The sequence below is a fragment of the Sander lucioperca genome, chromosome 1, assembly GCF_008315115.2.
Source record: "Sander lucioperca isolate FBNREF2018 chromosome 1, SLUC_FBN_1.2, whole genome shotgun sequence".
NCBI classification, from domain to species: domain Eukaryota; kingdom Metazoa; phylum Chordata; class Actinopteri; order Perciformes; family Percidae; genus Sander; species Sander lucioperca.
The window spans coordinates 18,997,970-19,024,291 of record NC_050173.1 but is presented as its reverse complement, the minus strand read 5'-3'; the positions used below and the strand labels follow the sequence as shown (position 1 = coordinate 19,024,291).

At 43.8% G+C, this 26,322-nt stretch overlaps 1 protein-coding gene across 4 annotated transcripts in view; it reads right to left on the bottom strand.

The window, feature by feature from the left end:
• The window catches only part of zfhx4 (zinc finger homeobox 4), an 86,359-nt gene that overhangs the window by 37,558 nt on the left and 22,479 nt on the right, over positions 1-26,322 (bottom strand). For 3 of the 4 annotated variants that reach the window (XM_035999836.1, XM_031301322.2, XM_035999839.1), the window contains exons 2-6: positions 22,176-24,717; positions 21,451-21,669; positions 20,425-20,719; positions 18,232-18,773; positions 2,535-2,769 (exon numbers count right to left, since the gene is read on the bottom strand). In XM_035999836.1, coding sequence (XP_035855729.1) covers positions 2,535-2,769; positions 18,232-18,773; positions 20,425-20,719; positions 21,451-21,669; positions 22,176-24,671 — 3,787 coding nt within the window. In that variant the 5' untranslated portion in view covers positions 24,672-24,717. Of the gene's footprint in view, positions 1-2,534; positions 2,770-18,231; positions 18,774-20,424; positions 20,720-21,450; positions 21,670-22,175; positions 24,718-26,322 lie in introns of those variants that run through there. The other variant, XM_035999842.1, reaches the window with a different exon arrangement.

Genomic DNA, 26,322 nt, shown 5'->3' with positions numbered 1-26,322 from the left:
GTACACTCCTGTCTTTGTTCAAAATGCCTATACCCTTGCAGTGTGTCTCTGCTGTACTGTATCCTTAATTAGGCCATAAAATCAGCATCAAAATTGTTTAATGAAAGCCATTCACATGTACATAAAGTCCAGAGCATTAGAACTCTTATTCCCAAATGGGCCTATAATTATCTGGCTCAGTGCCAGGTCCCAGGCTTTAAGAGAAAGATACCGGTCAGCACTTAAATTAATCTTTTTCATACCAGTCTCTAATGAACAGAAAGTGCTCGAGTCAGGAGTTGTAGCCCCAGAAAACTAACAGCACGCATACACATGCACGTACACACAAATACAGGGTCCTTAAACCTAACACTGGCTGGAAAAGTTGTTTACTATAGAGCCTTTTCCATGGGTGAAAACATTCACATCATCTATCACTATAGGAGCCCAAAGCAGCTGTAACATAAATTTTCTTTCATTTAGCATAACATACTGTAGCGTGTAATGTTTGCAAAAAAAGCACAAAGGGCTCAGCTTAAAAAAACAACCTCTATTTGACAGAACTATAGAACAAGAGTACGACCCCAATTTATGACATCAACTTTCAGTGTTTGATCTCTGGTTGAAACACTCTTACTCCACGCTCTGGCTACACCTGCCAAATGTGTACAGTCTACAAGGAAATACCTTTGAAACATTTACCATGTACCTTGTGAAAGAATACCGTTGTTCAATATAAATTATATAGAGTGGGCAAAAAGAGGGCATCCAAAAAGTGGCTTAGCATTTTGGTCGCTGCCAGCGTCCGCTTAAGCTTTGCACTAGCTTCCTCATGGAAATTCACCAAGTGGCATCAAAGCCAAGGTATAAAGCGAAGGCCTGAGCAACAAATATGGTGTGTTTTAAGAGTGGAACATTTGCAATAAGTGCAGCGGGCGAATATTGCATTTGACAGGTTTAAAACCTGGTTGTGCTCACTGGTTTGAGATGTAAAAAAAAAGAGAGAGAGAAAAAAAAGGCTTCAAGCCGGGCTTGTGTTTTGGATAAAAAAAACGGACAGGAGCAGGAGAGAGTGGGAGATGGAATAAGCAGGACAAAGAAGGAGAGAGAGAGAGATACAAAAAGAGTAGGAGAAAGAGAGAGGGGGGAGGGGGGGGGGGGGTATGTTAAAATGTACGGTAATGATTTATCTAAGCATGCTTTTCTGCTGCACCCCAAATCTCACCGAAACTTTGATCCATGTGTAATTAAAACCAAACGTACGCCGGCTACAGTCTCCATTTCAGGATTGGGAGCTCTTCTTCTGTTTGTGTGTGTGTGTGTGTGTGTGTGTGTGTGTGTGTGTGTGTGTTAGGATTCACATATGTTTCTAAGCGCTGGGCCTCCATCTGTTTTGGGAGTACATGTACAGTATAAACAGGACACTTTGGGGAGCACAGACACACGCACACACAGACACACATACAGATGGATGTATGGACTAATGCTATTCTGGAATGCTATTCAAAATGTGTTATATACCCCTCTATATCCCACCCGCTCCTTCAGGTCAAGCAAAGCAAAAACAAGTTAAGCGCTCATTTTCTCCCGGCAGTATTAACATAGGGATGACTAAATAATGGACCCTGACTCTTGGTCTTCTGGTTTAAATTACAGCACAGCCCCCTCCCCTTACACCCTGCAACCCCTCACCAACCATCCAACCCCCACTCAAAGAAAAACGATTAATCTTTTTTTTTTTTTTGTCTCTCTGAATGTTTTACAGTTCTGTTACACTTATTAGCTGCTGGCAGGACGGAGAGTCTTAAATGAAAGCCAAATTGCTTTGGTCATGAGAAAGGAAATGAAAGCTCACTCCAGGGAGAGGCTGTGTAGCCGTAGCATACTTGTGTGTGTGTGTGTGTCTGTGTGTGTGTCTGTGTGTGTGTGTGTGTGTGTGTGTGTGTGTGTGTGTGTGTGTGTGTGTGTGTGTGTGAGACTAATGTATGTGTGTACAGGCCTTTTCACTATGAGATACTCCCAAGGTGAAATTTCATAATTTGACTGCTTGCCTGCTTGGGATGTCCCTGCACAGGACAGTGTGTGTGTGTATATATGTGTGTGTGTGTGTGTGTGTGTGTGTGTGTGTGTGTTGCACATATAAGCGCAGCAGCCTAATAGGAACAGTATGCTCATTTTGGAGAGATTAGGAGGAATGGACGGGTCTGTATCAAGAGACGTGATCTGGATATGAAGGCCAAAGGAGGGAAGGAAGGAGGGAGGGAGGTTTGACAGAATCAAGAGGGAGTGGTGCAAGAAAAGAAAAAAAAAGATGGGAGGAGTGTCAGGAGTAAAGAAAGATGGATCTGACTTCAAATGAAGAAAACTGACGAACACAACTGAAATCAGAAAATAAAAAATAGGAAAGCAAAATAGGAAAAGTATTGGGTGTCTGTGTGTACTTCATCAGAAAAAAGGCAGGTGACAAAAAAGGACACCACTACAAAATAGCTTAGAAAAAATTCAAGTCACACCAACTAGAGCAAACAGGCAAAGCAGGTTAAAGAAGCACATACCTTGGCTGAAGGAGCACTCCTTGACGTGGAACAGCTCGTGGAAGCTCAGTCCATCCTCATCCCCTCCCAGGCCTTGCTGGTGAAGCTGGAGTTTCCTCAGTCCTTCGTTCTGCTGGTGGCGAGCTGAGCGGGCGTGCTGCACCAGGTTGAGGCGGGCCTTGGTGGAGTAGTCGCACAGTGTGCAGTGGTAGACACACGACTCCGGGGAGTATGCGCTGTCCTGCTTCTGCAAGTGCTGTGGAAGAGAAGAGAGGAGAGCGCAGATGTTAGATGGTGTTCGTGTTTATACGGCGTCCTGTGGTTGATTCAAGAAATTATTGTTCTCACAGCTACATTTCTTTCCTCTATGCATTTTCATTACAGGTGTTTTCAATAACTGTGAGATTACAAAGACTTTCGGGTGAATTAAATGCAACAAGTGACGCTTGTCTGCAAAATCATGTTCTCAGTATTTTGTGCTTTATGGCTATAAAAGCCTTCCCTTCTACCCTGCTTTCAGCTTGGTTCCAAAATTTCAAAGCCCAGAAGTCCCACTTCCCTGGCTTCAAACAAGCAGAAAGTCCAGTACAGTATATGTTCTTCACTTTTTGCAGTATGTGAGTTGAATCTTTGGTATTATGCATCACTGTTAATTTCCTGTAACATTTTAATACAGTGTCACAGTAGTGCTAGTAGTGGGCAGTGCTACAAAAACCCACACTCGAGAGCAATGAATAATTCCTATGAACAAAGACAATCTGGTTTAATTATTTCAAATAGAGAATACTATCAACACAGTAACAGATGGAGTTTTGGGTGTGTTTATGTCCAGACAGTACACATTCCAAATGAACTGGATATGTTTTAGGTGACATAAAGATTAACAACACACACAAAGTCAGATAAGGGGTTGAGTTCAGAACACTGTTTTTCTCTTGGACATGCACATTGTCCAGCACTGCTCATTGTTGGCAGCTGCAGGGGTTTCTCATTCAACGTGTGCTGTCAGTTGCAAGCCCTTAATTTCCAGTTGCCTCTTTAATGGCATTGCAGCCATGCAAAGCTACCCCCTACCTCGATGTGTGCATGCACACAAACACACACACATGCACACACAGCCCCCATCCCACCTTGCCCTACTCCCATACACCCAGTCAAGCCAAGCATATCAAGTGTGCCTCTGTTGTTGCTGCCGGGCTAATGAACAATGCACAAAAACAAAAGACCAGGCCAAGCTTTTATTATCTGATCCTCTGTGGAGGGAGGGAAGGGAGGGAGAGAGGGAGGGAGGGAGAGAGGAAAAGAGAGCAAAGAGACAGAGACACAGAGGTGGCTCACGAAGGTTAGTTTATGCTTTGTTAAGATTTATTCATACAGCCAAGTGAGAAACAGGTGCAGGGTTCTATGCATGAATTAATACACATAATGTAGTGTGTGTGTGTGTGTGTGTGTGTGTGTGTGTGTGTGTGTGTGTGTGTGTGTGTGTGTGTGCTAATCCTACTCTGTCTTTCCTGGCTCCTATAGGAGGATGTTTCATTCTTGGAAGCACATGAAAAGTTAGCAAGGTAATATTTTCTCCTGAGCATTGTTGCATCATTTTATATGGAACAAGATAGGGAAATTGGAAAAAAAATGACGTGTAGGAGGTGTGTGTGTTTGTGTGTGTGTGTGTGTGTGTGTGTGTGTGTGTGTGTGTGTGTGTGTGTGTGTGTGTGTGTGTGTGTGTGTGTGTGTGTGGTGGGAGGAGTGGGGCGGAGGGGTGGTGGTTGTGTGTGTGGGGGGAGAGCACAGTTAGCTGCAGGTGTGTGAGTTCTAACCCCCCTCTTCCCCTTCCTCCTTTGACAAACAGGGATTAGCAACATAGCTACAGCCGCTAACACATCTTTTCACTCTGTCTCTCCCTCTTTCTTTCTTTTGTAGGAAATCTTACGAGGTTTTTCTCACGAGACGGTGGGACGTCCCCTCGCAGTCAGAGGCCCTTTCAGAAGTCTTAAGTTTTAATTAAGTCGGAGTTGTCAGAAGAAAGCTCCCCTAGTCCAGAGCTCAGGGCCATTAATTACAGCTATCTTTGTTTCTCTGTGAAAGGAGGCCTCCCTCGCCTCTCTCTCTCTCTCTCTCTCTCTCTCTCTCTCTCTCTCTCTCTCTCTCTCTCTCTCTCTCTCTCTCTCTCTCTCTCTCCTTTTCTTTCTTCCCCTCCCTCCCTCGCAGGAGAACTGGGCTGCTGAGCCTCACCGTGGAAACCACACAAACGTGTGTTTATGAAAGCAAACACATACAGTATATCACATGCAAGCAAACATGCATACAGGTTTGAGTCTTTTCATTGACATTTAGACTTTTTGATCTTTTGAAATGTTACCAATCATGGTTGTCTGCTGGAAAACGGTGCTTAGCTGCCCTTCCCTTTCACTGCTGCATAATATTTGTTCTCTCTCAATTCAATCGTGTCTGGACTCCACTCCAATATACTTTTATTTCACGACCATTCTGCTAGAAATGGGGCTACTTAGAATTGAATGAAAAACTAGTAATCAAACGAGGCCTTTCTTTCCTCCAGTGACAACCTTTAGTATTATATTAAAAAAGAAGAAAAGCTCATTGGAAATGTGCTGTATTAAGTGAACATGTTCATTTTCTCAGCAGAGGAGACAGCCATGATAGTTGAGTCTTATCAGGAGAGAGTGAGAGAGAGAGAGAGAGAGAGAGAGAGAGAGAGAGAGAGAGAGAGAGAGAGAGAGAGAGAGAGAGAGAGAGAGAGAGAGAGGGGTGGGGGGGGGGGGGGGTCCAGTAGTTCCTAATGTCATAGCCATTGAGGTAATTGCACTGGCTCCAAATTAAAAATTTTACATGAATCAGTAGTGGCCCAAAATGCTTCACATCCTTCCATGTCCGAACGTATATATTCCATTTGTTTTTAGGATCTTAGGCGTAGGCTTAGAGTAGTTGGATGATATACTTGGGGTTGAACCAGGCTGCCAGATAGGTTTAGGCCCAATATTAATTCTCTCCCCATCAGCACATTCCAGAGGGTTTGTTTAAGACCTAAACTAGAGGGCTGTCTGTCGCTCTCTGGCACTCTGCAGGCCTGAAATGCAGGCGGTCTGGTGATCACAGGCCAGAACATCCATGATTTATGAACTTTTAAAGGAGCACTTTGACTCCTGCCAGGCGTGGGCTGTGTAATGCATATTCAAACACACAAACACAGTGTTCCTGCTCCTGGGTTTGCGCCTGTGTGTGTCTGCTTGAAATGTGTATGTAATTTATGCCGCAGCTGATTTGTGTGTTTGTATATGTGCTGTACATAACATTTGTGTCATATGAATGTCTGTGTATGTGGGTCTTGTGTGTGCAGAATGGCAAAAAGGCCCATCCCTGTCAATATGGCACCTCTCCAGAGTGCCTGGTGGTTAATTGTTGGGGATTAGTGTTTGGCAAACAACCAAATAAGCTAACTCTCCCTGTGGGCCAATCAAAACCAGCTAAACAGCACTCCCTGGGTGGACCTAAACATGGCACAGACATCTCTGGATGGTGGAGGAGGTGCACATACACACCCCCATACACACAGAATGCAAAGTAAGACACTTGGGACTTCCTGTTTACCTGTCAAAAACAAAACATTGTCAGCGCTGTCGATGACACGCACACGCACACACACACACACACACACACACACACACACACACACACACACACACACACACACACACACACACACACAGAGACTTGTATGAATTTGACAGGTAAGGGAAGCTCCCTTGTGTAGTAGTTTGCTTCTGCTGTGGGGTGGGGATGACAGAGGACTGGATTCATTATGCAGAATGAGATGTTTTACAAAACACCTTTCTCCCACATACACAAACACAAGCGCACACACCTCCCCTCTGCTCGCTCCCTGGGTTTGGGGGAAGGAAAGCAGCACTGCTGTCTCATTTTCATTTGTTCTATCTGTGGTGACAAAGCTGCCTCATTAACTGAATTCTTAATAAGCCAAGGCAAAAGACATCTTCTCACAACTTCTTTTATCTCTCTGTGTGTGTACATGTACGTGAAAGCATGTGTGCATGCGGGTGGGTGAGGGTATCATTTCAATGCTTCTTTTCTTTTTACTGTTTATGTGTGTGTGTGTGTGTGTGTGTGTGTGTGTGTGTGTGTGTGTGTGTGTGTGTGTGTCTGTGTGTGTGTGGTTTTTTATTTTAATTTTGACTTCATTTTTTATTTATTTTTTACCTCACAAGTGTGTTTTTGTGTCTGTCTATAATACAATCCTGCCTTCTTCTTTGCCTGTGATTGTGCGTGTGCACTAGCAATATATGACAAAAATATTTTGAAAGCAGCGCAAAGCAGTTGGGTTGTTTTCCTCCATAAACCAAATGACAAATTAGAGTATTCAGTACAAACATGACTCTTTCCTGTCATTAAGTGTAGAACCAGGCAGCTAATGAACACATACTGAAAATAAGAAGCCTCCACTACCGCAGCTATGTCTTAATAACCAGTGTGTGTGTGTGTGTGTGTGTGTGTGTGTGTGTGTGTGTGTGTATGTGTCAGAGCGTGTGTGTACGTGTTTTATATGTAAAGAATCAGCACATACATCCTGTTTTTCTATTTGTGTCCGCTGAGAGTATATTTGCATGCAAATGTGCACCCCACACATTGTAAAAATAAAAACCTCTTTATCTCCTTTCATCAGTGTTTTTTTAGGGGAAGCATGGAGCTTGTCGTTGGGTATAACTTCTTTTTGGAACGTCACCAGCTTCCGGTGCTATCCCCTGGGCCCCCGGGGGCCATCGGAGACAAAAACAGCCCCACTTGGCCCAGCAAACAACAAAAGCGTGTTTTGTTCCTTGAAAGTATTTTAAACACATACCAGCACTGCCTGGAAGGCTGCCAAGTGTAGAATTCCATCAGTACTACCACCTCCCTAACACATGTTACTGCTAACTGCTGCTCAGCCCCCAAGACATAGATGTAACGCAAGATCACTGCCAATGGATTCGCTGGCAGACTGCACTGCTGAAAAGAGAAGCTGAGGGCCCAGGTATGTGCCACCTCGCTTCCACGAATAAAGAGAGCAGCAAATATTGTGTATAGAGACAGATTCAGTGCTGCATACGCACAAAAACAAATATGCAAATAGGGGACACATACAAAAAGTGCTGAGTGCACATTGCAATATACAGACTCCTGCTTCTCTCTCTCTCTCTCTCTCTCCCCTACAAGGCCACTGTGTGTGATCTAAAGATACTGGAGAAACAAAAACAATCCCCTAAAAAAAACACCCGACCTTCTTTTCTTCCTAATGGCCGTCTTTCCTTTCTTTACTACCAGGACTCTCACTTTCATGAATGCAAAGAAAAATATTTCCTAGAGCTAAATTGCCTCTCCTGTTTCTCTCGGCTCTGCCTGCTGGCAGTCACATATGATCAGAGCTCTGGGGCCTGTCCATGAGGTGCAGGGCTTGTGGGCGAGCTTAGCTTAGGTCACCCAATAATAATAAGCATCCAACACATAATGGCCGGCAAGCCAAATAAATGAATTATCACAATGAGTCTCTCGTACGAGCTTTCTGCCGCTCTTCTCAACTTCTGTGCTCTCTCTCTCTCTCTCTCTCTCTCTCTCTCTCTCTCTCTCTCTCTCTCTCTCTCCTCTTTTTTTTACTCCATTTTTTCTTCCGTCTATGCTATTTGCTATTTGTCAGCAGAAGAAAAACAAGAAAGAAATCAGGATCGGGATTTGTGAAGAGCTTGGAAAATAATGTAACTCTAAAGTCCAGTTAATTTGTCTTGCCTTCCATTTTCCTGACATCGACACACACTCACTCACAAACACACACACACACATACACTTGTAGCAGTGACGTAAGTGTGTCTGACGTATGGGGCAAAGGTCAATCTGAAGTTCACAGCTTCCTCACCTCTGGCCCCTCTCTTGGAAAAATCCCTTCTAACTCTCTATGTCTACACACACACACACACACACACACACACACACACACACACACACACACACACACACAATGTTACGTTATGCAGACCAGAGGAGGATCAAGGAAAAAAACAATCCTGCTGATTTACAACATGATCCATTTCTTCTGGTCAATGAATGCGTAGGAAAACCTTTTTTCTGTCTCTAAGCCACATGTTTTATAATGTACTGACACAGCAGTTGGGAATAACAGATTCTAGGAGACAGAGACACCAGGCCAAATCTTAGTTTCTCATCGGTGCATGTATGTGTGTTAGGTGTCTTGAAAGCCAGCTCACCTCCCCCCCCAGCCCCATGAAAATGGATCAGTATTTACATTAGCATTAGATTTAGACAGCATGGCTCAGCCACTTACTCCCTATTAGCCATCCTGACCTTAGCCCATTAGGGTCTAAAAGCCCCCGCTTGTCTCCATCACAGCCAGGTGAGATTGACCAGACCTCCCCTTTCCCTAAACCATATTGCAGCTGAGATTATCTTTTCCATCGACTCACAATGGGACAGAGATCATAAAATGCTGAGATCAAGATCATTGAAATGCTAACATGCTTGTGGGATTATCTTTTTCCAATGCTGTGCAAGGGGGGGTGGGGGGGGAGGTATTGCTGAAATACTAACATGCTTTTGGGTAGGGTTCATCATTTTCCATCTTTCCCAACATGCAAAGATGCTTTGGGAAATCAAGGCAAGGCCTAATTGACAGGATCTATTAAAGACGGGGAGAAAAACAAAAATAAAGGGGTTGAAAATCCGGGGTTTCAGCTTATTGGCTGGTACCATCAAAGAGGTTTGTACTACACTGATGTTGTTATATTTAACTAAAACTGAAAGGGAAGAGAAGGGGAAATAATTTTGGTGCCGAGAGGAGCAGCGATTTTGCCAAGTATTTTTTTCCGCTCTGTTTGTAATGGAGACTTGCTGAAAAATGTCTATTAAAGAGAGTTAGACAAAAAGAAAAGACAGAAACATACAGTGTGAGAAACTACCCATAGATTTGAGAATCGAAGAGATTGAGACTCTAAACAGAGAGAACAAAAGAACAAGAGAGACAGAAAGAGAGAGAGAATGATAGGGAAGAGCGTAGTCGGGTTCAAATCACTAATTACACATTCCTGAGTCTGTGAAGGGGAGTATTGTTTTCCAGTTAGCCCCTACCCTGTCGCATGGTTTCACTTAGCACAAAACAAAAGGTACAGGGAACAAAACACAAGTTTAATACCAGGCCCTGCTAATGACAGAGAAATGGGAGAAATTATCCCTGGGGTGGATCCTCGTGAGAAAATGGCTAGTGATTACTGGACAAAGGGAGTTCATTTTGAAACTGTCACAAAATGGCAGACTGTCTGCTTCTTTCTTTTAAGAGCTGTATTTATCAAATGAGTGCACTACCATGCCATTTTTTTTATAGATACATGCTTAATCTATAACTTCACATACTACATATAGTGTTACAGAATTCACTTCCTAACAGTAAAATGTAATATTTCAACACACTTCTTAGAACAAAAGGTTCAGGCCTTATTCCAATAGGAAACAATGTTACTTGTTGTGAGTACAAGCTGTGTATAAGTGTGTGTGTGTGTGTATGTATGTATGTATGTGTGTGTGTGTGTGTGTGTGTGTGTGTGTGTGTGTGTGTGCGTGTGTGTGTGTGTGTGTGTGTGTGAGTATGAGTGTGAGCGCACATTGGAGTGGTACCTCTGCCAGGGGAGCGCACAATGAAAGACCCTCTTCAGCAGCGCCGTTTTGCGTACTGCCACAGGAAATCAAATGCCTTGCAGTTGACCTACAAGATGGCACACTTGATCCCTCCCTGCTTTCTTTACAGAAGGCGGCCGATTCCAGCCTGCGCCTCTTTCTTTTTGTCTGCTCTATACCTCTGTATCAAAACTCAAACATTTAAACTGTGTCTCACAGATATAACAATTTATGTAATATTTTCTGACATGCCACATAAACTCAGTCAGCCAAACATTCAACAACCTGGGATGTTCTGTCTACCCCCATAAACAGATAATGATGAGCTCTGTGCCGTTCCGGCAACATAGAGGACCCTACCATTTTCTATGTGAGCCAGGGGAGGGGGGTAAGCTAATAGCGGTGGCAGCACTGGGCAGAGTCGCCTGGCTGGTAGTGTTTGCCCAGGCCCCAGCCGTCTAAAGGAAGGATATTGTTTTCCCCTGAAAAAGCCTCAGCCGCAGTCCACATACCAGCGTCCACTCAACATACCAATGGGCTCTTTGAAGATTACTCAAATGTTTGCCTTTGTTCCCCCATCACCCCCCTCCATCCGCCCCTACTCCTAGTCCTAACCTACACTCCTGCCAGAACGAGGAAAAGAAGAGAAAGGACGGAGGGGAAAAAAAATCAGACTTATATCTTCAGAAAACAGTGGGAAAGCAATACCACCCTCAGCTGTGCTCAGATTCAAAATGGCCACTGTAGGGGATGGGCAACCACTGAAAGGAATAATAGCGCTGTGGCTACCAGCATAGTAAATCTAAACATAAACAATAGAGTAGGGCAGCGTATTAATGCAAGTGGACAATATTATACAAGGATGCTAAATGAAAAAGTCTCCCATCTGTCTGCCAAAAAAGTGCAACAAGCTTTTAAAGTCAGTTCACTCCGGATCCCTGTGCAAGTAAGTCCACAATTAGAGTTGAATATGATAATTCCAATGTGTTAATTTAACTAAATGTGCTGAAAACTCAGTACCCCCGCACCCAACCCACATTAATCCCGGACAAGTAAGTGGGCTTTCTATCAGGTCTATTTCAAAGCATTAGGGATTACCTCGCAGAAACTAAGCTGCTTGAACTCACAGGAGGTCAGCGGTATTGTGCTGCTGCAAGGATGGAAGACCAGTGGTATAGATAGACAGACAGCAGGACAGGTCAGTTCCTCTTTCTCCAGCTCTCCAACAACATCCCTCAATCCTTCTCCCTCCCTTGTTCTGTCTCTCTCTCTCTCTCTCTCTCTTCATCCTCGTCTCTCTCTTTCACCGTATAATCGAATATCTCCCACTACTTATCTATTCACTGAGCACCTAATGGTTAAAATCAATTAGAGCTGGAATGCTGAAATGCTGAATACTGGGCCACATGCTGATAATGACAGAGAGAGTGTGAGAAGGAGAGAAAAAAGCGACAGAGAGCGAGAGAGACTTGGGACCGTTCCAAGGGAGGCACAATTACCTCCAATCGATTGATTATTGATTTGGAAGGCCGTTGAGGAGTATTTCAGTTCAACTTTGTCCATATCAATGTCCTGATAGCTTCATGAGAGGGGAAACGTGTGATTGTTCTATCTAAATACCATTCTAAAGCTGATTTAACATTTCAAGAATAGAGCACATATTTGTCCCTAATTGACACAAAGTATAAAGAGATTTTGAGACAATTTTCATACAAGTTAGGCACGCGTTTTAATGTCAGCTGATTTCAAACGTAACGCTAATGAACTTACACAATAATATTTATCTGATCTCACTGCCATGTGATCTGTCTGAAGCGGCTCTGATCAAATCAAGGTATCAAAAGTGAAGGCAATATGCCCCGCGAGATTATACTTGAGATCATGCGCCCTCTTTGATTATTCCTCTTTTTTAGGGAGGAGTTGAGGATGAAAAAAGGAAGGAGGAGAAAGACAAGTGTGTGAGTAGGCAGTGTAAGGATGGAAGGAGGAGGAGGGAAGTGTGTATTTGGGTGGGTTTTGGGGGTATATCAAGGGTGGGTAGGTTCAGATGAACCAAGGGAAAAAAAGACAAACTCCTGCTAGCTCCTTTGTTCCTGCATCCCTGCGAAGTTCCCTTCCTTCTGGTGGTCTGGAGGATACTGCCCCCCCCCCCCAACACACACACACACACACACACACACACCCCATCTCTGCTATCGTTCCCATACCTGTCAGCCCCGATCTGCTTCACAGTCCCCTGCACATGGACAAATGGCTTGGCCCCGGCCCGGCCCAAATGACCCGCAGCTCAGAGAGGAGTGGGGATGATTATGAAGAAGATCGCATCTGGCTATTAATATGAGAAAACCAGCCATGTCTTTGTCTCACACAGAGAAACACACCTTGCTAAAGGAAGAAAAAAAAGCCATCTACAATCTCAGTCTGCAGGCCATAACTAATTCACCGGAAGGTTGAGAAGTAGAGAGGAGAGGAGGGGGGAAGCTGGATAGGGTAATTAAACATTACATATGAGTGTCAATCAGCAGCTGAACCAAAGCTGGACACACACACACACACACACACACACACACACACACACACTAATGCTGTGCCGACCATCTGGTTAAGGCGTTGGAGGGAGAATGGGCGAAACTCTTATTAATATCTATGAGGATTATTAGGAGGTGGAGGTGATGGTGGGGGGTCGGGGAAGTCCATCCATTCAAACCTTTCTGTCAAACTTACAAAGCAACAGCGTACACACAAACACACACACACACACACACACACACACACACACACACACCTGCTTTTATGCTTTAATTAGCCGCCACCCTCCATCCCCCACTTCACCACCCCGGACCTCTGAAAGATTTCCATTGTAATCTCCACGCAGGTGAAAGAGGAGACGATTTGAATAATCTACTAACTGGCGTCTCTTTGCCTCGCAGAGAGAGACAGAGCAAGAGAGAGAGAGAAAGAGAAAGAGAGAGAGAGAGAGAGAGAGAGAGAGAGAGAGAGAGAGAGAGAGAGAGAGAGAGAGAGAGAGACTGAGCAAAAGAACAACTTGTAGAAGTGAACGACGAAGAGTGAGACAGACAGTGAGACAACCTTTCTGGCAAAAACACTGAAATGAACTCATTCATCTGCTCAGGTTTACAGCGCTGAACTCTCGATGGCAGGCTGCATTATCAGTCTCCATGACAAAACATGAAAAAAATCTATATCTTACAGTCAAGTAGCAGCTAGTGTGTCTGCAAAAATGCAGTTTTAAAGGGAAACTCTTTAGGTCTGTTGGCAAGTGCGAGACAACCATGCACTGATCAAGAGTCTGTGTCTGGAACAAGCAGACATGGGCTCAAGTGGAAAACAGTAACTTGATAACCAAGACTACAATTGTATGTGAGTGTTACTGTATTGATGAGTATGTCTCGATGAATGTATGTAATACCATACCTCTTTATGCACATATGCATTTATGTGAGTGAGCGTGTCATAAATGGTGCCATGCATTTGAAATAGATCCAGTCTTTTTTTCTATTCCGGGGACCGGCACAATGGCTTTTTATGCAAATCTATGGGAGTCAATCTCCTGTCCATTTCCCCATCACACAAGTCCAAATGACAGTCCAATAATTTGGGCTGCATATATATAGGGCCATTTGATTTTCAAATGAGTGTGGGCAGGGTTGACCCTTGCTAATAGCCAAGGCACAGCATTAGACTTAATATCACAGATGCATAAGCACAGCCATCTCCATCTGAGGGAGATGGAAGAATATAAAATGTGAGGGAGGTGGGGGGGGGGCAGAGTTTGGAGATTGAAAGAAAAAAAAAAAAGCAAAAGATAATAAATAAATAAGAAAAGAAAAATACAAAGGAAATGATGAAAATGACAGAGGGGGAGAGTCTTCTTTTGATGCATCTACAAATCCAGCCCCCTTTCGTCTTCTCCTTTTCCTTCCATCCCTCCCTCCTCCTCCTCCCATCACTACCCCCATTTAATTCCCTCCACCCCTTGTTTCCCGGCCATGGTGTTGCCAAGAGGATCATGGGTAATGAGATGGCCTATCTGCGGCTCCCCAGGGGAGAGATAGAAAGAGAGAGAGAATGGGAGAAAGAGAGAGTCAGAAACAAAACAAAGAGAGTGGGTTAGACAGAGGGAGTGAACGAGTTTGAGACAGAGAAAGAGACAGAGGGAAAGAGACACCTTGTATCTCTGTTCCCATTCTCTGTATTTCCCACTAGCAAAGTGCTTTATCTTAATGTTCTTTCTACTCCCTCTCTCCCTCCATCTCTGTCATAAAAAGTTCAGCATTTTATAAGCCTACGATTCTGAGTACAAAGGCGAGCGTGAGGGAAGAGAAGGAAGGGAAAAATAATGAAAATAAAAACAGAGATATGGAAATGTGCAGTGGACCCCAGACGTCCATTTTCGCTTGACTTATGACGGAAAGCTGGACAGACAGACAGGGGTTGGGTGGTGGTGGCTGAGGACAGTTTGATTTATTCGGACAGCCATCTGAGAAACAGGTGCCATGGCCTATGAGACACAGTGTACGTTTGTGTGTGTATGTGTGTGTGTTTGTGTGTGTTTGTGTGTGTGTGTGTGTGTGTGTCTGTGTGTGTCTGTGTGAGTGTGTGTGGTCCTTGACCATGCCACATTGACCATGAACATTCTCAACTCCTAATGACCCAAGGGCAAGCACAGAACCTCTGAAGCCCTGTGGACACACAAACACACATGCTCACTACAAACTAAACCCCTACCTAGCCCTGCAGCACTTGTGAATGGCACTGACAGATTTACTCCTGTCTCCAGGTGCATTAAGTCCACTGTTTGTTATTAAAAATCATAACGAAGCCATACATCATCATATTCAACGCTAAGGCAAATACGAACCAGGCCAGCTATGGACACGCTATGCTACGGCAACATTTAATGCTGAGCTTACCTCACAGGCTGCTAGCGTACAAACGCTACGTTAAAACATCTTCCATTTTGTCATTCACAATGTTTCTAGGGGATAAAGATGTGCACTTGACAGCTGTGATAATAGTGTAGTGAGGTTCAATACACACTTTGAATTTCCAACTAAATTCTGTATCATGAGAAATAATGTGGAAAAACACCCTGTGCGGTAGTATTCTCATTGAAAACAAACAGTAACCAATCAGATTCCCTACATTTCCTCCCCAATAAGCAGTGAGGCATAGACCTCCGCTTTTTCCATATAAGGCGTATGACTTCCTGCGCCACCTGCTGTGCCCTGGACACCAGATGACTTGATGTCCATGTGCTGCTAATGTCATTTCCCTCTTGCAGTTTCAAAGTCTGGAAAAAAAAAAAAACACTTTCAAACTCTCAATTCCCCTTAGAAGTACTCCATTGCTGCTACAAAGCAGCCATAAAATCTCCTGAATATGCTTTTTGTTTGTATCTTCAAATGGTTTCCCATGCCATAAAGATATTCTGCGTTTCCAAAAAAACAGATGGTAAAGTCGTCAACACTCGGATCTTTTATGCGCCCGGCCAAGCTACCTCCATCCCCATGTGCTTTTCACCTCTGCCAATACATAAAAGGAGAGGTGTTTTTCTGGTCAAATAAAGAAATTATTTTTTTCCCTCTGCCTTGCTCTGGTGCTCTATGCTTTCTCTCCCTCTCTCTCTGCTTTACTACCACATGTCCAAGGGTAAAATAGTGGGATTTCTGCCAGAGGCATTAAAAGCGTCATCTGTGGAACAGATTTGTTGAGGCCTGTGGGGTAGGTGGGTGGGTAGATGAGGTACAGGGGTGTATGGGTGCACGGAGGGGGCAATGGGATGATCCTCACTTGCCTTGGCTAAACTGGTGGTTGTGTGTGCCTAAAAGCATACTCCCTTGCTTTACTTAAGTTTCTTGGAAAGCAAAATATGTTAGGAAAATGTTCAGACAAGCCTCTTTGTTTTATGTCTGTACTGTTGATTGTGCTTCTTGGGTTTGTACATTTAATCACAACTGATATAAATAGCTTTCTTTGCATGATTACATAGCTGCCAGTGTTCATTGTAACCTAGGTAACATATCTGGCTTTTGCCTCATTTTAAATCAACTTAAACAGCTGCCAAAAGTGTCTCAACACTCTAAAATCCAGGCACACATGCATACACAAAGACACACCCCTATGCTAAAGTCTTCCTCTGGTAGTAAGTCTAATTTGTGATTTGTGTGGGCTAATCAAGCTGATCCTATAGGTTAGCTATATGTAGGCTAATGGGCAAGCAGCACTTTTGTTAAGAATGTATACATTTTAAATATTTCAGTGCAATTAGTGAACAATCCCTGAGGATAAGACATCCCCACCTCATCCCATGCCCAAGTGTAGCCTTTGCCAGACTGTCGGCCAATCCTGTGTCAATACGTACATCCTGTTTAAGTCAACTACGACTGTTTTAAATAACCCTAAGAATGCCAATGTGCTTAATCCACTCAAGCCTTGGAGCTGTAAGTAAAAATCAGACACAGATTTTGAAATAGATGCAATTCCATCAAAATCAGGTCCCCTTTAACAAAAACGATTAAAAGGAGTGACTAAAGTATGTGGGTCAGTGGAGACTTCTTTCATAAATGTTAATGTTGCAGATTCAAAACTTTGCTGTATGTCATTCTGTCTCATCTGAGTTTCCTGTTTTTTTGCCGAATACCGCAAAACTTTTACAGCTTTAAAAAAAAAACAAAAAAAAAGAGTAAATAAGAGTAAATAATTTAATATTATTATAATATTATTGTGACAAGGTCTTCTTATTATAATACAAAAGTGGGTAGATAAGTAATACAATTGTAGATGTATATTCTACTTATCTTATCTTTTCATCCTCTTACTACAGTTGTCTCTATAAGCACAACACACACTCACACACACACAAACACCTTCCACTGCCAAATGTTGCGTACAGTAGTAAAGAAATCCTCATTAATGTAATGCACTTGATCCTGTCCTGTAGGTCAAGGCCTCGGAAATGTAACAGCATCCTATTAAGCTGAAGGAGACGTCTGACAAACTAAATCACCTTAAATATATTGGAGCGGAGAAAGATGCCAGATATTGGTCATGTTGGAATTTGTTTTTGCAGGAACTATTTATTGCTCATAGAGTAAAGAGTTTAATTAGTTAAGTAAGTGACTTCTGTGTGAGTTCCGCTCTGACAGTGGTTACCTTATGACAAGTCCCGACCAAATAATCCCAAGCAAAAAAAAAAAAGGGAGTGTTTGTCTGCAGGAGAGCTGTGTGGATGTGTACATACATGATCATGCGAACAAACACAAAAAACAGTCTGTGCTTCTGGAAACCTTAATTATGAAATGTATTAAACACCCTTACACATATGTATCCCTTCAATACAAAATCTGAAGGCATTTTTTACCATAATTAAAAAATTAAAAATATTACGTAGTTTTTTGTAGTTTGTTTCTTAATTAAGTTCTTAATGTGTGTATCCGTGCATCACGTAGGGATCATATAGCAAGACTACCATGTATAGAATGTGGTCTACCTTCATTGTGTCATCGTTCAAAACATATATACCAAAGTTGTTAATATGCCTCTACATCCTTATCATGCAAATAAATTCTTTTTAAATTATTCCAGAATTATTTACAGCTGGAAAAAAACAAGCTGAAAAGACAGCTGAAGATAATCAAAACTTTGAAACATTTGAAACTCGCTGATAGGACGTGACTTGTGTATAATTATTAGTAACATTAGTGCCAGCTGGTCATAAGCAGGACATATACCCATATCCAATGGAAATCATCCTGGGTGCTCTAACAGTGACCTTTTCCATCTTGGTCATTCCATTCTCATGGGAACTTTATATTCATGTGACACTGCAGCTAAGAGAATAGGGCACAGTCTTTATAAACAAAAACATGTGTGCTTTTTCTCAATCTGATCTTAAAATTAGTGGTGTTCCCCTCACGTGTATGTATACCAGTAAGAATGCTATTATTGTGCTGTATGTTAAGCATTATAAAGTCAGTGTCCTGCAAAAACAAAAATGTGTTTTTACCTTGTAGAGGCGGATGGCAGCCTCATGCCTCTGGTTGGTGGCATGTAGTCTCAGTTTATCCACGCTGTTGCTGTAGTAGTCACAGGCGTTGCACTTGAGGTGCACAGGGTTGCCAATGGCCACACACTTTAATCTCCACTGGTTGGCTTTGCCTCCCTCCTTGATGTGGGCCACCAGCTGGTGCTTCTGCATGTGCTTGTCTGTCTTGCAGTGTAGCTGAAAGTTGGCCTTCAGCTGCGTGTTGTAGCTGCAGAGCTTGCACTGGTAGACGTCGCCAACCACGCAGCGCCACTCCTCTTCGGGCAAAGCGCGCTCGGCATTGACGTGGGCGTTGAGAGCCTCCAGGTTGTCCGTGGAGTAGCAGTTGCACACGGCGCACTGGTAGAGGCGCAGCGAGGGGTCGTTGATGGGTGGCGACAAGGACGAAAGGGAGGGGTCTGATGAGGACATACCCCCCATTCCACCGGAGGACACCAGGGATAGGTCGTCCGCCATTAGTTGACCACTGGCAAGACGAAGCTCCGCTGATAGGTCACTATTCACTGTGGAGAAAATAAATGAGAATGCAGGTTAAACAGCAGATAGAAAGACAGAACGGTGTTCAAAAGGTAAGGCTTTCATAAGGATTACATCATATTAAAAGGCAGGCAGTATGCACAGAAGGACGAATGGTATATAAAAACAAAGAGGTATGACAAAAAGACAAAGCTCGAATGAAAATGAAAGGCTGGCATGCATAGGGAGGGATAAAGAATAGAGAGAAAGAGAAAAGGCTCTTTTAATGAAATTACGTGTGAAGAGAAAAGTGAGTGCTCCATGCAGGTCTCTCTCACACAAAAGGATTTGATAAAATAAAGCCTCACAGAGGACTAGGGCTCCTTACAAAGTCTTGTCTATAAAAAAAACCCTAATAGGATTGAATCAGGATCAATTACAATCATCCTTTTCAACTTGCTAACTCGCTCATCAGGTAGCTTTAATTACTGCTCTCAACAAGGGTGGGACACCGGTTTTAGGGCTCCGAGCGTTTCTCACATCCACGCAGAGATTTGAAAAGCTGATCAATGCATTGTACATGTTTTTCTCTTTCTTCTGCCCGCCCACCCTGGGACAAAAAAAGGAGATCTGCCATTCATAGAAATGTAATTAACTCTTTCATTTGATCCCTTCATTGTCTCTCTATGCATGCCATAGCAAAGCTCATCATGTCTTTTTTTCAGATAGAGGATTTAACAACTACACATCATCTGAATCGTTGTTGTTTTTTTTTCTTTACAGTTTAAGTACAATTCCCCTAATTAGTGGATGACTAAATGTGTGTTTGTGTGTATGTGTGTGCTGTTTTTAAAGAATAGCACAGAATGCAAAATGTGAGCAGACATTTAGAATGTGTATATCTCTAAATTGTATGCATGAATATTCGTCCTCCATTTTATTCATTTGTGTGAGTATTTGAATATATAAGTATCCTGCTCACACCATCTAAACTTATGTACAGCTGTGCTCACTATGGGGAGCTGTGTGTTATCAGTGTAATTCACTGAGAGTACATCTGCTGGCTGGGCTGTGATCTCCACACTAGAGGAGGGAGTGGGTGTGTAACACTGCAGGGTTATTGTTAAATCTCTCTCACTCCTACGGGAATCCGCTTCCTGCTGTGTGAGTGTGTATGTGTGTGCATGTGTGTGAACATGTGTGTGAGTCCTCTCTAGGGTAAGTGAAGGTGGGGTGTGTATGGGGGGGGGATTAAGCTGACTTAAGAAAATTACAAATGAAAGATTAAGAATAATTCTCATGTGGCGTCTCATAATCATTTTTTAATCAGTGAGAGGGGTCAAAGAAGGGAGACAATGACAGAGGGACAATATGAGAGCAGAGATAAGAGGGAAGAGAAAGAGAAGAGGGCGAGGCAAGGGGGGCAAGGTAAAAAGGATCGGAGCAGAAAAAGAGAAGGTGAGAGGTCAGGAAGAAAAAATGAAGAGCAACAAAGGCAAAGAGATAAAAAAAACATACCCAGATGGCATCAGATATATGAGACAAAACATAAAACTGACCAAGTGAAGGATGCGCAGATGAAACCGAAAAACAACATTGAGGATGAATATATGAAAAAGGAGCAGAAATGCCTTTTTATGCTTTTTAATTGACCAATGGGTAAAACTTCTGTTTAATTTCAATTCTAGTATTACTCACCTAGACCAGATCCAAGAGCAGCCACGGTTGCAGGATCTAGCTGGAACGGGTTAATCATCATCTGAGCATCTGGGCCGCTGCTGCCAGCTGGGCTCTCCAGTTTTACACCTGCCAGGCCCATGTTTTGAGCCAGGTAGTACTGGTAAAGCTCTGCCTCAGCTGGAGCCAGGCCCAGATGAAGGCTGTGTTGGATCTGCTTCATGTTCTGCTGCAGGAGCATCATGTTGTGCATGTGTTTCTCGCTGGTCATATGGATGCGCAAGTTCCGCGCCACGTTGGTCTCATAGTCACACACCTGTTGGAAGCAAGGCCAGATAAATTACACATTTTTTAGGGGATCTGACTCTGCTAGTTTCTTTATCATCATCACACTTAAAATTAAATTATAATTCGAGGACCCCCTTGAAAACGAGATTGTTCATCTCAAGGGGTTATTCCTCTTCAATAAATAAATGTCAAATTCATTATGTAATTCATTTTATATATTGTTCAAAATGGGCATTGACAACAACTGAAGCAACAACATAATCTTAATAGCTAATCCACATTTTAGTAAGTCGGTCATGATGAGGAATTTCTTATGGTTTCTACAAAACTTGGAGATAATGCTATAATGTTTGAGGAATTCAGTTAATTTTTTAATTTGTATTAGTGAAAGCAGTGTAACAGTGACACACAAGGTAAATGACACATATAATACACAGACAATTACATATACGTATGTATATACAGTGACAGACAGTAAAGACAATAACATACATCATTCAACAGTTATAATGATGTGGTAAGAGGCAGAGAGAATGGTGTGTGAGAATAGAGTGTCTATGTATATGGTGTGTGTAAGTGTATAAATGTTGGGGTGTTTAAAATTCAGTTTTATAATGACCAGAGGTCAGATGATGTGGCCACGAAAAATAATAGACATAGTGACGCACAGGAAAATAAATGACTCATTGTTTAAACACTGAAACAAGCAAATTGGTATGTAGCTACCACAGTGCTACAATGACACTGTTGTTTCATTACCTCACAGCGCCAAGTGGGCTTCTGTTTGGGCTTGGATGGCGAGGGCGCACCGCAGCCTCCACCAAGGCTGGCACTGGGCACAGGGTTGGCATGGTTATGGTTATGGTTGTATTGTGCCTCACTGCCACCGTTCTGGAGTGTTTGTACGTTGTTCAGATGCTTGTCCGACTGCATGTGGATGCTTAGGTTGCCTTTGGTGGTGGTTGAGTAGTTGCATACCTACAAGGGAAGAATGAATACAGTGATGTGTGATATACACTATGCACATTTATAACAAAAAACAGCTGATATCTGATTAATGATTAAGTATTAAAATTCAGATTCTCTTCAGTCAGTCTTATGATGTAATTACTTTAACCTTTATAGCTGTGACAGGTGTTGTTGAATAAAAAGAGAAAGACAAACACATTTAACTCCCTCCTTCCCCTCTTCTGACACTGAATTTTCAATTGAGTAAAGATGTACAACTGTAGAGGTTGCCATAAATGGCCAGATGCCTGTGCCCCAAAATTGGCCTGAAAAGCAAATTGCATTATCTATATTGCCAAGATGCTAATATACTTGTTGTATTAACATATGTCCACCAAACCCAGAGAGACATTTGTTTTGGTTAAATTAAGGATAAAAGTTGGCTTATGAAACCCAATGCAATAAAAAAGAACATTTCAGAAAGATAAAAAAGACAGAAAAATAGTCCATAGAGATGAAAAATTAGATGGACAGACCTCACAGCGGAAAGGCTTGTATCCACAGGTATAGCTTTCGCCTCTGGCTAAACGAGGGTGAGGCTGTCCTGTGCGGCAGTACACACATGATCCACCAGACTCCGGATGTTTCTCCTTCATGTGGGCGTCCAGTGTCTGCTGGTACTTGTAGTGCCAGTTACACTTGGGACACTTCAGCGTCTTGCAGGAGTTACGTGAATGCATCATCGTCATATGCCCACCCAGAGACCGTGAGGATCCCAAGACCGTGTCACACTTGGGGCACTCCACCCCACTACCTGGGGAACCTTCACCTGGACCAGGGGTACCAGGTGTGCCGGGAGTTCCAGGCGTACTGGGATTTCCTGTGTGTTGATACAGAGGTCCAGGACTCTCATCATCTCTGCGCAACATCATCATGTCAAGGGGGTGGGAGGAGGGCGACTCATCCCGTCCTGTCAGGGCTTCACTGGTTGAGTCATTGCTGCTCTCCCGCTCTCGGGCAGCTGCCAGGGCAGTGGACAGGCGGCTCTTCTCCATCTCTAGCTTCTCACACACGGGCAGGGAGGAGGAGGAGGTGGATGCAGGGCCTTTGATGTCATTGTTAAACTTTAGCACACTGTTGGAAAGGGGGGAAATACTTTGGTTTAAGAGAGGGAAATCTTTGCTACTGGTGCTGTCGGCACGCTGTCCAGTCATTGCCATGTTCATGGCCTGTTCCTCCTCCTCATCTGCCTCCATTTCTACTCCACCACCATTGGAGTAAGCATCCTCATCCTGCTCTGGACTTTCTCCTCCAACTGCACCAGGCTCCCGCTTGACATGCGGGTACTGGCTCAGGTCCGGCCCATTGGGTTGCAAAGTGCATGTGTCCCTAACGTGGCCCTTGCAGTCACTATTAGAGTTCTGACCTTCCAAGTTGCCACCAATGGCAGCAGCAGCAGAACTCCCGCTGGGGGTTCTCTGGGCACCAGCCCCTCCCCCGAGGTTTGGGTTGGTCTCAGCCTTTGGCATGGTTTGGGTTCTGGGGGTTTGGTCATTGGAGGAGCTGCTGGCACTGCCCTTCAGGAAGGCAAAACCTGCCTGAAGGGAATCGGTATTCTCGCCACTACTGTGGAAAGCATTCCACAAGCCGCGGAGCCCCGTGTCTGGCCCTAGGAAGTTGGCAGGTGTGGGAAAGTGGGGTAGCACAGAGTTGGTGGGGTTTTTTGGTTCCAGAAAGCTTATAAGAGGTTCTTTGTCCTTGCCGATGCCCTGGATGATGGCAGAGACGTGCTTGTTGCTTAGCAGCTTCTGCTCCTGATCATTCAGGGTCATACGGTGGTCATGGACAGCATGTGTCACGAAGGAACGGCTGTAGCCAAAAGACAGCTTGCACAGGAAACACATCAGCACAGGCTTCCGCCGTCCATCGGCCACGCAGCCCTCAAACTTGGACAAGTCCACATTGTTGGGGACATCTTTGGACACACAGGAGTTTTTGGCTGCACCATCCGCCTTCAGATAGTCTTTGTCATTCTTGTGGCGGAGGTCATAGACACGGAAACTGTGCAACATGGGACGAGTGCCCGCCAGCCCTCCAGCTGAGGTATTTGGGAAGGAGGGGTGGTCGGCCACTAGGGGGTTATTCCCCAGGGATGAGGCGATGTGGAAGGTGTTGATGATCTGGGGGTAGAAGGACATGGGTGCAGCGGGCTGCTCCAACCGCTCCCCCCCTGGGCTCAGGCTACTCTGGCCACTGCTGACCTGGGCATTGGGGAAGGACTGGGGGGACAGCAGGCCCCTGAATTGGAGAGGCCCAGAGAGCCCCCCCTGGTTGCCACACTGCTCTTTGGCATCCTCCAGGATGAAGGCAGAGCCATCGGGCTGGTAGATGATCTCGCCACTCAGGTTCTCCACATCACTATCCTCTTCCATTTCCATCTCGCTGTTCATTTCCCCCATTTCTGCAGCACCCACCTCATGCTCTCCTTCATCTTCACTCTCCTCCCCTACCATCCCTTCAACCTCCTCACCCTCCTCATGACCTCCAGTGGTAGGCAGGCGGGCGTTGGGGCAGTGGTGCTCCATGTATTTTTGTAAACTGGAGAAGGAACTAGAACATTCGTTGCACGGGATCTCCTTTGCCGGTGCCACAGGAGATGTGGCAGGGGCAGAACAGTCCGAACCCAAAGCTGCTCCTCCTCCTCCTCCTGGTAAAGTCCCGGTAACACTCCCTTTATTACCGTTAGTAAAGCTTTCTCTCCGACTCTGTTCCATTACAGGGTCGATGGTTGCACTAACATTGGTGGGGGTAGCAGTAGACCTTAGCGGACTTAAAGCGGGCTCTCCAAGGCCATTCTCTGGCTCTCCAATGGCAGCAGGCGACGATTGGTTGTTGTTGTTGGCGTTGTTGCTGTTGGCGAGACTGGTCTCCATGGCGACGACGGAGTTGTCCTCAGCAGCAGCGTCCAGCCTCTGGCCACCATGTTCCTGCTGCCGTGATGACACCATAGGGGGAGAGTCACAAGTTGCCATGACGACCACTACATAGGGATCTCATCTCATCCAGCCTAACAGGGACCTGAGTTGGGGAAAAACAGAAATAAAAAAGAGATTTAGTAAATGGCGTTTAACAGCATATATTGTTGGCTAATTCTAAACTACTGTTAACTCATCCAAATGAGGCTTGCAACAATACAGTTAGTTCTAAGTAAAATGTAGGGTGAAAGTAAGTTTAAATTAATTAGAGCATAGGTTGGTGATTTTAGTATTGCGTGTGATGACAGTTATCTACCTCTGTATAGCCTACCACCTACCAAAAATAAGAACAGTGTTAAGTAGCTAGCACCATGATTGAAAAGTACAGAAATCCAATATTAACTGCTCCCGCTTGCATTTTTGTCTTATAACTGGCAGACGGAGATTGCTTGCCACAACCACAGAAAAAAAAACATACTTGAACAAAAGTTTTGTCCCTTATTGACCCCAGGGACCAGAGCTTGGAAACAGGGGAAATTAGGTATAAATGAATGAAGCAGCTCCCACAACAGCTGGCTGTGGGGACTTTTATAAGAATAACCCAATTGCCTAGTAAATAGATTCTTTGATCGACAAACCACTGTTCAACACGGGAAGCAGTTTTGCTTCTGTTGTGTCCTGCGTGTGCAAATGCTATGTTAAAAAATTATTATGTCAAGTTAGTACTAGCTCAAGTTGTGGACAATTAACTAACACACAGAGGTAACATTAATCAATCAAGTGTATCTAATAACTTATATGCAAAATGGTTATGTCTTCCTTTTAGAGGAAGAGCAGATTGGAGTTAGAGGAGTATTCAATCACTGGCTAAATCAGTCTTGGAATGTTCTTACCAGTCAGGAGTTGCTAATTACGCAGCACCTATTAACCTATTAATGCCATGAAGGTATGACTTAGACTCTGTGTGGACAAGGAAAGTATCAAATTGTATACTGTCATGCAGCTAAGGAAAGGTAGAACACTGCATGTTGAAAAAAGGGTGCAGATGCAGGAATAAATCAGGAAATTAAATAATATTTACATTCATAATATTTCAAATATCTTTTCACAGGAGCTATAAAGGAAAGAGATAGAGAGAGAGAGAGAGAGAGAGAGAGAGAGAGAGAGAGAGAGAGAGAGAGAGAGAGAGAGAGCATGAGCTTCCATGGAGAATGATGTTTGGAATACCAGTGAGATGTTATCAATCCTGGGCGGCTGCCCATCTCTCAACCCCTCACTACTTCAATCTCTTGGCTTTTCACAACAAGCCACAAATGCAAACGCAAAGGCACACAAATGCACGCACACAATGTACAAAAAAGCCTCCTAAACCTACAAACACACACAGCACCCCACAGTCATTTCATTTTGTAATCATAGGCATAATTTCCCAACACCTAAAGAGAACAAGAAGAAAACAACTGAGATAAAGCCATTAGGGAAGAAAAAGCAGACTAAAAGCTTGAGAACTGAAGCTTCATTGCTGCTTAGAAGAAACTGCTTTCTTGCTCAGCTAAATGCAACAAATGAACTAGTTGTGCGTGCCAGTGTTTTTTCACTTGATACAGTACCAGCGCCTTTCGGATGCTTGCGTGTAAATGAGCTGGCATTAAAAGAAAGCTTTAAAGAGCCATGTTAACCTTTAACCCAATCCACCTGCTGCTTAATT